The sequence below is a fragment of the Loxodonta africana genome, chromosome 7 (assembly GCF_030014295.1).
Source record: "Loxodonta africana isolate mLoxAfr1 chromosome 7, mLoxAfr1.hap2, whole genome shotgun sequence".
Lineage (NCBI taxonomy): Eukaryota > Metazoa > Chordata > Mammalia > Proboscidea > Elephantidae > Loxodonta > Loxodonta africana.
The window spans coordinates 113,398,839-113,414,928 of NC_087348.1; the positions used below are offsets into that span (position 1 = coordinate 113,398,839).

The window sequence follows — 16,090 nt, forward strand, 5'->3', positions numbered from 1 at the left end:
CACTTGGTCATGGTGAATTATTTTTTTGATGTGTTGTTGAATTCTATTGGCTAGAATTTTGTTGAGGATTTTTGCGTCTAAGTTCATGACGGATATAGGTCTGTAATTTTCTTTTTTTTGTGGTGTCTTTTTTTTTTAACTTGATTTTGGTATCAGGGTTGTGCTGGCTTCATAGAATGAATTTGGGAGTATTCCATCCTTTTCTATGCTCTGAAGTACCTTTAGTAGTAGTGGTGTTAACCCTTCTCTGAAGGTTTTGTAGAATTCTCCAGTGAAACTGTCAGGGCCAGGGCTTCTTTTTTTGTTGGAAATTTTTAAATTACTTTTTCAATCTCTTCTTTTGTTATAGGTTTATTTAGTTGATCTACCTCTGTTTGTTAGGTTTACCTCTGTTCGTGTTACTTTAGGTAGGTAGTGTGTTTCTAGAAATTTGTCCATTTCCTCTAGATTTTCAAATTTGTAAAAATACAGTTTTTCATAGTGTTCTGTTATGATTCTTTTAATTTCAGTCGGATCTTTTGTGATATCGCTCATCTCATTTCTTATTTGTGTTATTTGCATCCCATTCTGTTTTTCTTTTGTCAGTTTGGCCAATGATTTATCAATTTTATTGATATTTTCAAAGAACCAGCTTTTGGTCTTGTTAACTCTTTGACTTGTTTTTTTTTGTTTTCTATTTCATTTAATTCTGCTCTAATTTTTATTATTTGCTTTCTTCTGGTTCCCAAGGGCTTCTTTTGCTGCCCTCTTTCTATTTGTTCAAGTTGTAGGGCTAATGTTTTGATTTTCACCCTTTCTTCTTTTTGGATGTGTGCAAAAATTGATCTCTGAGCACTGCTTTTGTTGTGTGCCAAAGGTTCTGTTAGAATGTGTTTTCATTCTCATTTGAGTCTGTGAATTTCTTTATTCCGTCCTTAGTTTCTTCTATAACTCCTTAATTTTTGAGCAAGATGTTGTTCAGTTTCCATGTGTTTGATTTTTTTTCCTTGCTTTTCCTGTTATTGATTTCTGCTTTTATGGTTTTATGGCCATAAAAGATGGTTTGTAATATTTCGATGCTTTGGATTCTGTTAAGGCTTGCTTTATGGCCTAATATGTGATCTATTCTGGAGCATGTTCCATGTGTGTTGGAAAAGAAAATATACTTGGCTGCTGTTGGTTGGAGTGTTCTGTATATGTCTTTGAGATCAAGTTGGTTGATTGTGGCATTTAGATCTTCCGTGTCTTTATTGAACTTCTTTGTGGATGTTCTGTCCTTCACCAAAAGTGATGTGTTGAAGTCTCCTACTATTGTTGTGGAGCTGTGTATCTCTCTTTCCAACACTGTTAGAGTTTGTTTTATGTATTTTGGAGCCCTGTTATTGTTGGGTACCTAAATATTTATTATGGTTCTGTCCTCCTGGTGTATTGACTCTTTTATCATTGTGTAGTGTCCTTCTTTATCCTTTGTGGTTGATTTTACTTTAAAGACTATTTTGTCAGAGATTAATATTGCCACACGTGCTCTTTTTTGATTGTTGTTTGTTTGATATGTTTTTTTCCCATCCATTGAGTTTTAGTTTGTTTGTCTTTAAGTCTGAAGTGTGTCTATTATAGGCAGCATATAGACGGATTGTGTTTTTTTATCCATTCTGCCACTCTCTCTTCATTTGTGTATTTTGTCCATTTACATTTAGTGTAATTATTGATAGGTACCAGTTTAGTGCTGTCATTTTGATGTCTTTTTGTGTGTGTGTGTGTTTTTGACAGTTTCTTTGTTCCACTTAATTTTCTGTACTGAGTCGTTTTTCTTTTAATCTTTTTTGTTGTTGATTTTGTATATGCTGAGCCTTTCTGTTTGTCTTGTTTTTTATTTTGATGTGTAGGATTGTTAGCTTCCTTTGTGGTTACCTTAATATTTACTCCTATTTTTCTACGTTTAAACCAATCTTTTATTTCTTTATATTGCCTTGTCTTCCTCTCCATATGAAAGACCTATGACTACATATTTTAGTCCCTCTTTTTTGTTTTAGTGTTGTCATCTTATACATATTGATGTCTCTTTCTCTATTGTCAGCATTTTAGCTTTGATTTATTTTTGTGACTTCCCTCTCTGGGTTTTATGTCTGGTTGTTCTGTCCTGCATTCTAGTCTTGGGCTGTTATCTGATGTTATTGATTTTCTAACTGGAGGACTTTCTATTATTTCTTATAATTTTGGTTTGGTTTTTGAAAATCCCCTAACATTCTATTTTTCTGGAAATGCTCTGATTTCTCCATCATATCTGAGAAACAGTTTTGCTGGACATATAATTCTTGGGTGGCAGTTTTTTTCTTTCAAGACTTTTTATATGTCATCCCGTTGCCTTCTTGCCTGTGTGGTTTCTGCTGAGTAGTCCAAGCTTAGTCTTACTGACTCTCCTTTGTAGATGACTTTTTATTTATCCTTAGCCACTCTTAAAATTCTCTCTTTATGTTTGATTTTGGCAAGTTCGATTATAATACATCTTGGTGACTTTCTTTTAGGCTCTACCTTGTGTGGGGTTCAATGAGCTTCTTGGATAGATATCTTCTCACTTTCAGAATATCAGGGAAGTTTTCTGTCAACAAATCTTCAACAATTCTCTCTGTATTTTTTGTTATCCCCTCCCCCCCCCCGCCCCGTTCTGGTACTGCAGTCAGTCCTAGGTTATTCCTCTTGATAGAAATAGATTCCCACATAATTCTTAGGGTTTCTTCATTTAAAAAAAAAATTATTTTATCTGATTTTTTTCTCAAGTAAGTTGGTGTCAATTGCTTTATCTTCAGCCTCACTAATTCTGACTTCCATTGCCTCAGTTCTGCTCCTGTGACTTTCTGTTGAGTTGTCTAGTTCTGATATTTTATTGATAATCTTCTGGATTTCTATTTGCTATTTCTCTGTGGATTCTTGCAGCCTGTTGAATTTGTCATTGTGCTTTTCTATAATCTTTTTTAAGTTCCTATATTGCTTTGTCTGTGTGTTCCTTTGCTTGTTCTGTGTTTTGCCTGGTTTCTCTCCTGATCTCTTGAAGAGTCCTTTTTATTAATCTTTTGTACTGTAACTCTGGTAATTCCAAGAATTCATCTTCCTCCAGAAGATTCCTTGAATCTTTGTTTTGGGAGCTTGCTGAAGCTCCTAGCTTGTCATATATAATAGATTCATTTGTTTTGGGGGGTCTTTCTGTTTCTTGTAAGAGGGACCACTGGAAGCATCTGCTTCTTTATGTGATTTGATATTTACTATTGTGTCTAAGCCATCAATAAGTTATTTGTTTTTTGTGTTTGCTTACTGTGTCCTAGCTTCTTGTCTTGTTTTGTTTTGATATGCCCAAATAGACTACTCATGTGAACTAGTTTCATTATTGGTGCCTTTGAAGATCTAATGTCTTGTTGCCAAGTGGTTAGATCTGCTACTAGGTATGTGAGCCCAGGAGTCGACTTAGTTTTCTTGTATGGATTCAGCTTAGGTGTCCAGGTAGTCAGTCACCAAGTGTGTGGTGTAGGCTCTCACCTACAGTCCTAGACAGGCAGGGGTGATTGGCGTAGGCACAGGTATCTTGCTGCAGTAGGGGGTCACATGCTATGCAAGACAGGGGGGTGATGGCTGCCCCTGAGTATCTGGAGGAAAGCGTGACCCTGTTCCCTAGTGTGTGTAGGTGAGTAGGTTTTGCAGCCAGACTATGGGCATCCAGTGCTGTTGGCTGTAAGGACTGGGAGGCACCACTTATTCCTGGAGCCCTGTCGCTGGTGGCTAGGTGGCATGGGTGGAGCCACCAGTCCTCAGGCCCCTAATCTGGATAGGTGAGGACCCTGCTTAATGTCATGAACCTACCACTCCACCATATAGCTCATACAATGAAGTTAGGCTTCAGGTATATACCCTGTTGTACTATGCTAATGAGGGTCTATGCTGCTGAAATGGGCCCACAGAGGTCTATGCATAGGTGAAAGGCATTCAAAGTCCATGGACCCCTTATGCCTGTGCCTAGGCAAAGGAGCTGTGCCTGCCCTGAGTTCCTGGCTTAGGGAAGCTGGCAGATTATTTTTTCGTGTTTGTTAGTTTGTTCTTTCTCCAAGGCTGGGAAAATGGCCCAGGACATGTGATGGGTCCTACTTCTTGCCCAGGGGAAACGGCAGTCACTGAAGCCAGCTGGACCCAGTGCAGGGCAGGGAGGGAGTAGGTAAATGAGACAGAGTTTATTCCCAAACAGGGTGTTTTTTGATCTGCGCGATGGGTTAGATTCACGTACTTATCTTTTTCTGATATAGCACCACTTTTCACTGGTTCTAGAGACTTGAGTAAACTCTTCACTGCTTGGTCTTTCCCGATGTGGAAAATGCGTCCTGAACACCACTGATTGCCTCACCACGCATGGCAGCCAATCCAGCCTGCAGAGTACTGATTCCTGCTGGATCAGCCCTGGCAACTCCTCGCTGCTTTTGAACTGTCTCTCACTCCTCTGCCACTCAGTCTGATTCCTCAGCTTTGCCTTTGATGTTCAGGGCTCCTAGATTGTCATATATAATAGATTCACTTGTTTTGGGGGGTCTGACTACTCCTCCATCTTGGCTCTGCCCCCACTTATAAGCTTTTAAGACCTCAGACGTTTTGGGCTAGATGTTCCCCAAGACCATGGTCTCCACAGCCCTCAGCCCAGTGATTCAGTCCCTCAGAGAGTTTGGATGTATCCATGGAGCTTCCATGACCTTACCTCGTACACGTTGTGCTGGCTTCCCCAGTATTGTGTATTGCCTTACCCTTCACCAAAGTTATCACATATCTATTATCTGTTTAGTGGTTTTCCATCCTCACCCCTCCCCTCCCTCATAACCATCAAAGATGGTTTCTTTTTTTGTGTAAACCTTTTCATGAGTTTGTACAGTAGTAGTCTCATACAATATTTGTCCTTTTGTGATTGACTTATTTCACTCAGCATAATGCCGTCCAGATTCATCCATGTTCTGAGATGCTTTGCGGATTCATCATTGTTCTTTATCGTTGCGTAGTACTCTGCTGTGTGTATGTACCATAGTTTGTTTATCCATTCATTTGTTGATGGGCACCTAGGTTGTTTCTATCTTTTTGCTATTGTGAACAGTGCGGCAATGAACATGGGTGTGTGCATGTCTATTCGTGTAACGGTTCTTATTTCTCTAGGATATATTTTTGGGAGTAGGATTGCTGGATCATATGTTATTTTGATTTCTTTCTTTCTAAGGAAGTGCCTTATCATTTTCCAGAATAATTGTACCATTTTGCATACCCACCAGCAGTGCATAAGAGTTCCAGCCTCCCCATAGCCTCTCCAACATTTGTTACTTTCTATTTTTTTTTTTATTTGTGCCAGTAATGTCGGGGTGAGATGGTATCTCACTGTGGTTTTGATTTGCATTTCTCTAACGGCTAGTGATCGAGAGCATTTCCTCATGTGTATTTTAGCTGCTTGAATGTCTTTTTTGGTGAAATGTCTGTTCATTTCATTATAATTTTTTAAAGCACACACATCCTAGAATATATACAACCAAATGAATGAATGTTTCTTAATATTCTGATATTGTTAATGTTACCATTGCTCAAAATTTTTTTCAAACCCCTTCTTCTAATCATATGTGTGTGTGTGTGTGTGTGTATAGTTGTCAGGTGCCGTCAAGTCGGTTCCAGCTCATAGTGACCCTATATACATATATATACATATGATTAAAAACTTAGCCATGTGCTATAAATAAATAATAACCAGGTTTATGGGATGTTTACTGTATATCAGGCATGGTGATAAATGCCTTATGGGTATTATATAAGCCTCAAGGACTCTATAAGGTAGGTATTATAATTATCATCATCTTACAAATAAGAAGCTAAGACTCATAGAAGAGAAGAAAATTGCCGAAATCACATAGTTAATAAGTGATGGAGATAGAATTTGATTTCAGGCGTTCTAACTCCAGCGCCTGTGAACTTCACACTGGCTCTACTGCCCCCGTCATCGTGTGATTGCCTATTAGAACCCTGACCCAGTTTCTCATAGGAAGTTCAGGATTGTTTGAGCCAGAACATGCTGGATCTTGCAATCCAGATTTACTTTTCATCCTAAGAGTTATGGAAAGCCATGGAATGATATTAAGCAAAGAGTAATATAATCAGACTCGGTATTTGAAAGATCACCCTTGCTATGGTTTGGAAAATGGATTAGAAAGGTGATAGATGCAGTGAAGCCAGTTCAGGGTTACTGCAGAAGGTCCAGTTGAGAGATGATAGTAGTTTGGATGGAGTTATAAACAGTGAAGATGGACATAAATGGATAGATTTGAGTAGAAGCAAGGACAGGATCTTATGGTTGCTTTGGAGGTAAGGAATTAAGGAAGGAATATGATAGAATACTCCCTTTTTTTCTGGCTGGTGGCATTGATACTGGTGGTGCCTTTCACAGAGAGAGGAGGCAGTAACTGAGGACCAGGCTTCAAGAGGAGAGTGGATGTTCCTTGGGAAAGGTTGTATTTTCGGTCTCTGAGATATTTAGGTGGAGACATCAAGTAGACAGTTGGGTATCAGTGTAAAGCTCAGAGGTGCGGTCTAGGTTGGAGATAAAATTGGGAGTCACTAATGTTAGAGGATCAGTGACACTGTGGGAAAGGATGCTGTCACCCAGGGAGAGAGCGCTGGGCATGGAAGGAATGGAGCTAACATGGTATGTTCAGGAACTCCAACACTGGATGGCAGATAGAGGAGAATGAGTTGGCAAAGTGACTGAAAAAGAGTGGCCAAAGAGGACAGTGTGATGTCACAGGAGCCAATGGACAAGAATTTTTTAAAGAGGAGGGAGGGAGTTGGCAATATCCAGTGCTGCTGAAAGGTGTGGGTAATACAAGAAATGAAAAAGAAAAATGTTCTTTTGGATTTAAAGGTTGGAGGGTAGCACTCTGTATTTTTTCTACCTTTTAGTTCTCTATCAAGGAGTCCTGGGAGCACAATGGTTAAGTGCTTGACTGCTAACCCAAAGGTTAGTGGTTCAAACCTACCCCACCACTCCATAAGAAAAAGACCTGGTGATCTGCCCCTGTAAAGATTACAGCCAAGAAAACTCTATGAGGCAGCTCTACTCTGTCACATGGGGTCGCTATGAGTCAGAATCGACTCTGCACCCAACAATACAACATTAGATCAATGTATAAAATTAGAAAGCAGTAAACTACATTAATTTAACTCCCATGAAAAGTGATTTTGTTAAAAGACTGATCAGTATACCATTGAGAGACAATTCAAGGAATAATAAAACAAAGAATATTTTTACATCTTTTGGAGATCATTTCTGAAAACATTGAAGACATAATTCATTACTCCATAATTTGTATATAATGATTTTCTTGAAAATATTCTCTTAGAATTTAGTAGCAGAATAAAAGTTCAGCTCTCTTAAAGAACTAGTAAGCTTCCTTTTACAGGACAAAGAAACAATATAACCTTATATATTTTTCCTTTTCAATTGACATTCAGGAAATTCAGAGCTACACTTAATACTGAAAGGATCTAGCTAGTCTCCTACTTCCTCTATATAAGCTTTGTTCTCCATCTTTCAAGTATTATGTGGCATATGAGTTTAATTTATAAAATGATTCATATTCCTTTTGTTTTAATTTATTTTATTTTATTATGCTTTAGGTGAAAGTTTACAACACAAATAAGTTTCCCATTCAAAAATTTATACACAAATTATTTTGTGACATTGGTTGTAATCCCTGCCCTGTGTCAGCCCTCTCCCCCATTCCCCTTTCATCCTGGGTTCTCCATGTCCATTCATCTAGTTTTTCTGTCCCTTCCTGCTTTCTTGTCTTTGCTTTTGGGCAGGTGTTGCCCATTCAGTCTCGTATACTTGATTGAACTAAGAAGCATGTTCCTCACATGTGTTAAACTGTTTGTTTTATATACCTGTCTAATCTTTGGCTGAAAGGTGGACTTCAGGAGTGGCTTCAGCTCTGGGTTAGCAGGGTGTCCAGGGGCCATAACCTTGGGGGTTCCTTCAGTCTATGTCAGACCAGTAAGTCTGGTCTTTTTCGTGTTTGGATTTGAAATTTGTTCTACATTTTTCTCCCGCTCTTTCCCAGATCCTCTACTGTGACCCCTGTCAGAGCAGTCAACAGTGGTAGCCAGGCACCATGTAGTTCTTCTGGGCTACATGGTAGACGCTGTGGTTCATGTGGTCTATTATACTTTTGGACTAACGTTTCCTTTGTGCCTTTGGTTTTCTTCATTCTCCTTTGCTCCGGATCAATAGATATATGTTAGATGGCTGCTCACAGGCTTTTAAGGCCCCAGATGCTACTCTCCAAAGTAGGATGTAGAACATTTTCTTTTATGAACTATGTTATGTCAATTGACCTAGATGTTCCCTGAAACCATGGTCCCCAGCACTCAGCCCCAGTAACTTGGTCCCTCAAGGTGTTTAGATGTGTCTGGGAAGTTTCTATGATTTTGTCATGGTCAAGTTGTGCTGATTTTCCCTACAGTTGTATGTTGTCTTACCCTTCACCAAAGTTAACATTTACCTGTTATCTAGTTAGTGATTTTCCTCTCCCCAACTTCACAACCATCAAAGATTGTTTTTTTCTGTGTGTAAACCTATTCTTGACTTTTTATAATAGTTGTCTCATGCAGTATTTGTCTTTTTGTGATTGAGTTATTTCACTCAGCATAATCCTCTCCAGATTCATCCATGTTGTCAGATGTTTCACAGATTCATCATCGTTCTTCATCATTGCATGGTATTCCATTGTGTGTGTGTACCATAATTTGTTTAGCTCTTCATCTGTTGATGGGCACTCAGGTTGTTTCCATCTTTTTGCTATTGTGAATAATACTGCAGTGAACATAGGTGTGCATATGTCTATCCATGTGACAGCTCTTATTTCTCTAGGATATATTCCTAGTAGTGGGATTGCTGGATCTTATGGTATTTCTAGCTTTTTAAGGAGGTGCCATATCATTTTCCATGGTGGTTATACTATTTTACATTTGCACCAGCAGTATGGAAGTGTTTTAATCTTCCCGTAATCTCTCCAATGTTTGTTATTTTCTGTTTTTTTTGATTAGTGCCAGTAATGTCGGGGTGAGATGAAGTCTCTTCATATTCCTTTTAGAATAAAAACAATAAGTATGTAAAGGAAAGTTAAGTGAATAAGTAAATACATGAAAATGGTCCATACACTATTTTCCCAATTATTTGGGGGTAGATATCATGATGTAGTGCTGAGTCAGACACAAATGGACTCAAATCAGGCTCTGTCACATACATACCAACAGTGCTAACTTAATCTAACAAGTGGATATTAATACCTATTTTAAGAGATGCTTTGAAGAATAAGTGAGATAATATATATAAAGTATCCACTGTACTTGGCACATAGTAGGGGCTTGGGTGTTGTTTTCTTCCTGTATCCTTCTTCAAAAATCAAATTATGTCTTCATGGTAGAATTTGTTAGTTAAAATGGTAATTTTTCTTTTTTTTTTTTTTAGTTATACCTTTTCATTAACTTGCCTTGGCTACACTGACTCTTGCTGTCTTATTTGAGTTGCCTTCCTAATGCCTAGCACATTTGCTTGCATGTTTGCTGAATGAATGAACTTGGAATTTGTCTACTTCCATCTCTCTCTGCCTTCAACTTCCAACCTTTCCTCACTACCAGCCTTGCCCCTCCTAGTCCTTCAACACCCTTCAAATCCCACCCTCATTATGAAGCTTTGAATAATTATAATTTGCACAGATGGATCTCTTGTCTTCTACCCAAGGGATTTTTTTTCAAACTGATTTGAGTAGTGGGTGCCTTAGTCATCTAGCGCCGCTATAACAGAAATACCACAAGTGGATGGCTCTAACAAAGAAAGGTTTATTCTCTCACAGTCCAGTAGGCTAGAAATCTGAATTCAGGGCGCCAGCTCCAGGGGAAGGCTTTCTGTCTCTGTCGGCTCTGAAGGGAGGTCCTTGTGATGCATCAGTCTTCCCTTGGTCTGGGAGCATCTCAGCGCTGGAGCCTCAGGTCCAAAAGCTGCGCTCTTCTCCCGATGTTGCTTTCTTGGTGGTGAGGTTCCCAACTCTGTGCTAGCTTCGCTTTCCTTAGTGCAGGCCACACCCCAGGGAGACTCCCTTTACACTGGATCAGGGACGTGACCTGATAAGGGTGTTAAAATCCCACCCTAATCCTCTTTAACATAAAATTACAATCACAAAATGGAGGACAACCACAGAATACTGGGAATTGTGGCCTAACCAAGTTAATACACACGTTTTTGGGAGGACATAATTCAGTCCATGACAGTGGGCTTTTCTCAGTTGAAAAATCTTGTGGCTTCTTAGTAAAACAGATAAAACAGAAGATGTTTTTCCCATTTGTCCCTACTCCCTCCATCTTACATGATATGGATCTCTTCTGGGGCATCCCATGTATTGTGACCCAAAATTACACTCAGCATACCACCTTGTTTTAGTCACTAGTTGTCCATGTGTTCATAATATGTATCTTGTTTCGCAGCACAACTGTAAGATCCTTTAAAGCAAGAAACAAAGATCCTTCTTAAAGTGCAGAGACCTCACACAGGTGCTAGTGCTGAATCTATAATAAGTGCCCAAGAAGTGTTTATGTTTCTCCTGCTGTTTCTCCTTCTCTTCTTGAGTTAATGTTAAGTGAAGTGAATTAAAATCTTCCTGATTGGTACAGGAGGCCTATCAGGAGACTTTATGTTATGAACAATTATTAAGTGCCTGGTTCTGTGCAGGGAACCCTAGTGGCATTGTGGTTAAGAGCTACGTCTGCTAACCAAAAGGTGGGTATTTCAAATCCGCCAGGCACCCCTTGGAAACTCTATGGGGCAGTTCTGCTCTATCCTATATGGTCACTATGAGTTGGAATGGACTGGACAGGAATGGAGTAATGGGGTTCTGTGCAGGAGTCCCTGGGGGACACAAATGGTTAAGCACTTGACTACTAACTGAAAGGCTGGTGGTTCAAACCCGCCCAGAGGTGGCTCAGAAGACAGGCCTGGTGATCTGTGTCTGAAAGTTCACAGCCTTGAGAACCCTATGGAGCACAGGTCTACCCTACAACACATAGGGTCGCCATGAGTTGGAATTGACCCAACGGCAACTGGTTTTGTGCTGGACACTCCATACGCATTGCCTTGTCTATTCTCCCCGTCCTGCAGGGTAGATAGGTTTCCAGTTAGAAAACCAAAGTGCTGAGAGTTTATATAATTTGTTTGAAGTCTCATAGTAAATAACTTTCAATTTTGTTGTGTTTGATTCCAAAGCTTCGGCCCTTTCTGCTACTGCATGTGATCTCTGTGTTTTAACTATATTTTATGTTGTCTTTATAGGAGCCCTGTACCCAGATGGAACGTCTGGAAAGAACAAGGATGATGACATGGTTCCTCCTGGCAAAAACTACACCTACGTCTGGCCAGTGAGAGAAGAATATGGACCTACTTCAGCAGATGCCAACTGTCTGACCTGGGTGTACCATTCGCACATCGACGCCCCCAAGGATATCTGCTCTGGGCTAATTGGCCCTCTGCTGGTGTGTAAGAAAGGTAAAGAGACCCTCCACCCCCAGGAGCCTGTTCTCAGATAACCTTCTGGTGTGTTGTAGTATATATAAGATTTAGCTCTTGTTTCACCTACCTCTCTTGCTACACATAGAGTGTACCTCCTCTTCCAAACTTTCTTGAAACTTAGGGAAATTCTTCTAACATGGAAGATCAATCTAATACCATAGGGAGAGGCAGTAATCCAGATTTCTAAGCATTATGACAGAATTCTGAAACTTATATGCTTTAAAAAAAATAGTGCAAAGCTGTTTATACCTCACTGATACCACACATAGAAAAGTAAAATATTTAGTCACAAAACAGGGATGCTCTTGGTTCATTATTTCACCCAAATGATCGGCTTGCTTTTTTATTCTCTATTAATTGATTTACTGTACCTGTGTTCTGTCAGTGAAGTCTCCCTCCTTTAGGGATAGGCAGGTTTCTAAGTGTGTATTTGGGAAGATTTCTGTTTTACGACTTTTCTCTTCCAAGTTCTACCATTTCCATTAAAGCCCTTGGTTGCTTTTGCGTTCCAAAAAAGCCAGTTGCTATCAGATTGACTCTGGTGGCCTCATGTGTGTCAGAGTAGAACTGTGCTCCACAGGGTTTTCAATGACTGATGTTTTGGAAATAGAGCTCCAGGCCTTTCTTCCTAGGCCCATCTGGGTGAACTGAAACCTCTAACCATTTGGTAAGCAGCCAACTGTGTTAACTGCTTGTACCACCAGGGATGCCAAGTCACCCTTATGTAGGTCTTCGAAAAACTTCCAACTTATCTGATACCATTGGCAGGAAGCAAAAACTCATCATCTTGATTTAATTCATCTTGAACTTTTTCCTCTACTTTTTTGAATGTGGCTGCTAGGTGTCCTGAATAAATATTCAGGGACAAGGACTGATGTGGACCGAGAGTTTATTATAATGTTCACTCTGGTGGATGAGAACCAAAGCTGGTACCTCGATGAAAATATCAGACATTTCTGCACTGACCCTGATTCAGTTGACAAAGAAGATGCTGTTTTCCAGAGGAGTAACAAAATGCACGGTAAGCGTCTCCCACATTTTAACAAATACATACCTAGTGCCTTTCTGTGTATCCGGTACTACAAGGATGCAAAAAACACAGAAATATTGAACCTAGTTTTCAAAGATTTATAACTTAGTGACAAGAATAGTTAGAAAATGGTATAAGATGTGACAAATGTTGAAGCCTAAAACAATATGAGAAGGGGCAAGGCAATAGGTAAGTGTTAATTGGGTATGAAATATGGACAAAATTGTGTAACAGAAAATGGAGGAATTAATTTTATAATCAGGATGTGTGGTGAGCCCAGAGGATGGGTGGGTTTAGATTGATAGAAAGGAGACAAGAGAACCAAATCATCACCGTATAATAATCCTGTGTTTTAAACTGCCTCCTCTGCCATGAGATCAGAAGAACTGGATGGTGCCTGGCTACCATTACTGAATGTTTTGATCAAAGATTCTATAGAAGAATTCTGGTCAAAAGGGAGAGAAATGTGGGACGGAATTTCCAATTGTCAATGGAATTCAGACTTTCTGGAGCCATTGAGGCTGGACGAACCCCCAAAACTACTGCTCTGAGATAATCTCTAAACTTAAACCTGAAACCAAAACTATCTCATGCAGTCTTCTTTGAACCCAAAAAAAAAAAAAACTTATTTTAATTAGTAAAGTACATCTGCTTTGAGCATTGTGCTCTTTTAAAGAATTATCTATGTGAGATCAAATTGACAATGGCAACTTGAAAGATTGGATGGGAAGCTTAGGAGGCAGTGAGTTTAAGAGAATGATGGTAAAATAATGTGGAAAAGAGAAAATGCTAGCAAAACTTGAATAATGTAACCAATGCCACTGAATTATACATGTAGAAATTTTTGAAATGGCGTATGTTTGGATGTGTATACTTTCACCAAAATTAAAAAAAAAAAAATTTAAATCCTGTGTTTTGCCACCTGTTGCTTTATCTAGTAACCATTTTCTGAGTGACTGCTCAATGTCAAGAGTTATGCTACAAATGGGCTTTAAATATATACTTGTGAAGTTGTTAGGTTTCCCAGCCATTCTTTAAATCAACAAAGAGCCCTGTACTCATCCAAAGTAGTGGATTTCCATTGTTATCCTGTCAGCTGAGACAGAACACCTACCCCATCCCAGTTTTGGGGAGCAGAGGCTTAATGAAGAATTTTATGGTATAGAGATTATTTGGTGGTCTTGCTCCACTCTTTTCCTAGAGAGTTCTAGCGAACATAAAGGAAATCTTTAACGTAAACACCCGATTTCCTTTATTGACAAATCTCCTCCATCTTTTGCTTGACTGTCTCTCAGAATCAACCTAATGGAAGTAGCCTCAATGTAGTCGTAAAATCATAAGAGAGAGGAAAGGAGCTGAACACTATCCAACCTCCCCCATTTTACAGATGAGGAAACTGAGGTCAAGAGACAATCAGTGACTTGCCTAAGGTCAAAGTGATAATTAGTGCCAGTATCAAGGCATGATTCTCAGTACACTGACTATTTCCGTTGTACCACATACCCTCTCTTTTTCTTCCAGTAAAATTTCTGTTTTTTGTGTGTGTGTGTAGTGGGTGCTTAGAAAATATTTTATGAGGGAAGGAAGTAAAGGAGGGAGGAAGATCAGAAGGGAGAGAGGCAGGAATCAAAATGGAAGATGGAGAAAAAAAAAAAAAAAGACCTAAATTCAAATCATTACTGTGACTACTTAAGTTTTATCCCTGTTCTTTATAAAATGGGAGTTATAATCTCAAATATTCCTGAAAAGTACTAATTGTGATGGTTTCAGGCTCAGATGCCCACATAATTCCTTACTCTCTCTTTTAGAGTGAAAATCTCCAATAGAAAAGAATGAATTGCTAAGTAAAGATGCTGTTATTGTTGAGTGCCATCAAGTTTTTTCTGACTAATAGCAACCCCAAGTGATGGAGTAGAACTATCCCATAGAGTTTTCTAGGCTATAATCTTTATAGTAGCAGATCATCAGGTCTTTTCTCCCATGGAGCTGCTGGGTGGGTTTGAACCACCAACCTTTCAGTTAGCAGCCTAGCACTTAACCATTGCACCACCAGGGCTCCTTCAAGTAAATATAGGCTACCTTAAAAAAAGAAAAGTCTGTATGGAGAAGTAGGTGTTTGCAAACAATCAGTTCTTCTTCAGACTGACAACGGAGACCAAACAAGTATAGAAAATAAATTAACTTTTAAAAAGCTAGTCTATAGAAGATGTTCAATCAATACATAATTTATTAATGTATTTAAATATGCTTTTAAATTTATTGAAATGATTTAGAATTAATTGTGCTGCCTAAGTCATTATTATCTTAGTAGCAATTGCTTTTTGACTCAGTTTTGAATTTGAGAGATAACATTATGACTTTTTAAAACCCCAAATCAAGTTTTTGTCTGTATTTTTGCGACTGCCATTTAGATGATTCAAATGTATTAGGTCCTGGACTTATGGCATAAGCTCAATCAATAAGATTCTGCCCCAGCAAGATCTAGTACAAACTGTTTTTCTCCCCTGCTTTTAAAGTCACAAAATACATGCATGCCTCATAAGTCCTTTGTAACCAGTTCACTTCCTTACCACCTTGCTGCATGATTTTGTCACTTAAATTAAGTACCTACCACCTGCCAGCTTTTCTGCTAGGTCCTAATAGCTGTAAAACGAGTAAGACAGGGTTTCTAGCCCCAAGGAATGCAGAGGTTGGTGAGGAAGGCAGATACGGCAATGAAGGATTACATTGAAGTGATGGAGCCATCCTGGGAGTCTGAGCAGCGTGCCATTTACTCCTGACCTCCTTGTTGAGTTCACATAGAGCTCTGGAGGCTGTTGGTGCTTTGTGTGCTGATTGTCACTCTTACTGAGTGCTTTTCTTTTGAAAAGGCCAATAGGACTGTTCCTTCCTTCCCAGGACAATATTTTTTTTTAAAAGGGGCCGTGCATTTCTGCATGTATATCTTAAAATCAACGATCTGAGCAGACTTGCCAGCTGTGTTTGTGTATTTATTGCCAACAGCTCTGGTCCTGCTCACCTCCACAGGGGAGTCTCTTGCACCAGTGTGTTTCTGTTTTTCAGCCCTCAACGGATACCTCTTTGGAAACTTCCCAGAGCCTGAAATGTGTGTTGGTGAATCTGTGTCCTGGCATCTCTTTGGAATGGGGAGTGAGATAGACATCCATTCCATCTATTTCTATGGTAATACCTTCATCAGCAGAGGGCACCGAACTGATGTTGTCAACCTGTTCCCAGCCACCTTCCTGACCACGGAAATGATAGTTGAGAATCCTGGGAAGTGGATGATAACCTGCCAAGTCAGTGACCACTTACAAGGTAACTTTTACAAAGAGCAGATTTAGAGACACTATGAGTCGGAATCGACTCGACGGCACTGGTTTTTTTTTTTTTTTTTTTTTTTGTAGAATGTTACAATAAATAGTGTTCATTCAGTGGTACCTTCTTGGCTGAGGGACTTA

The 16,090-nt window shown here is 39.3% G+C and overlaps 1 protein-coding gene across 1 annotated transcript in view; it reads left to right on the forward strand.

Moving 5' to 3' along the window:
- HEPHL1 (hephaestin like 1) overlaps positions 1-16,090 on the forward strand; it is a 109,657-nt gene that overhangs the window by 37,312 nt on the left and 56,255 nt on the right. Inside the window, exons 3-5 of the mRNA XM_064288828.1 lie at positions 11,363-11,575; positions 12,441-12,620; positions 15,693-15,947. Of these exons, the coding sequence (XP_064144898.1) occupies positions 11,363-11,575; positions 12,441-12,620; positions 15,693-15,947 (648 nt within the window). The remainder of the gene's footprint in view (positions 1-11,362; positions 11,576-12,440; positions 12,621-15,692; positions 15,948-16,090) is intronic.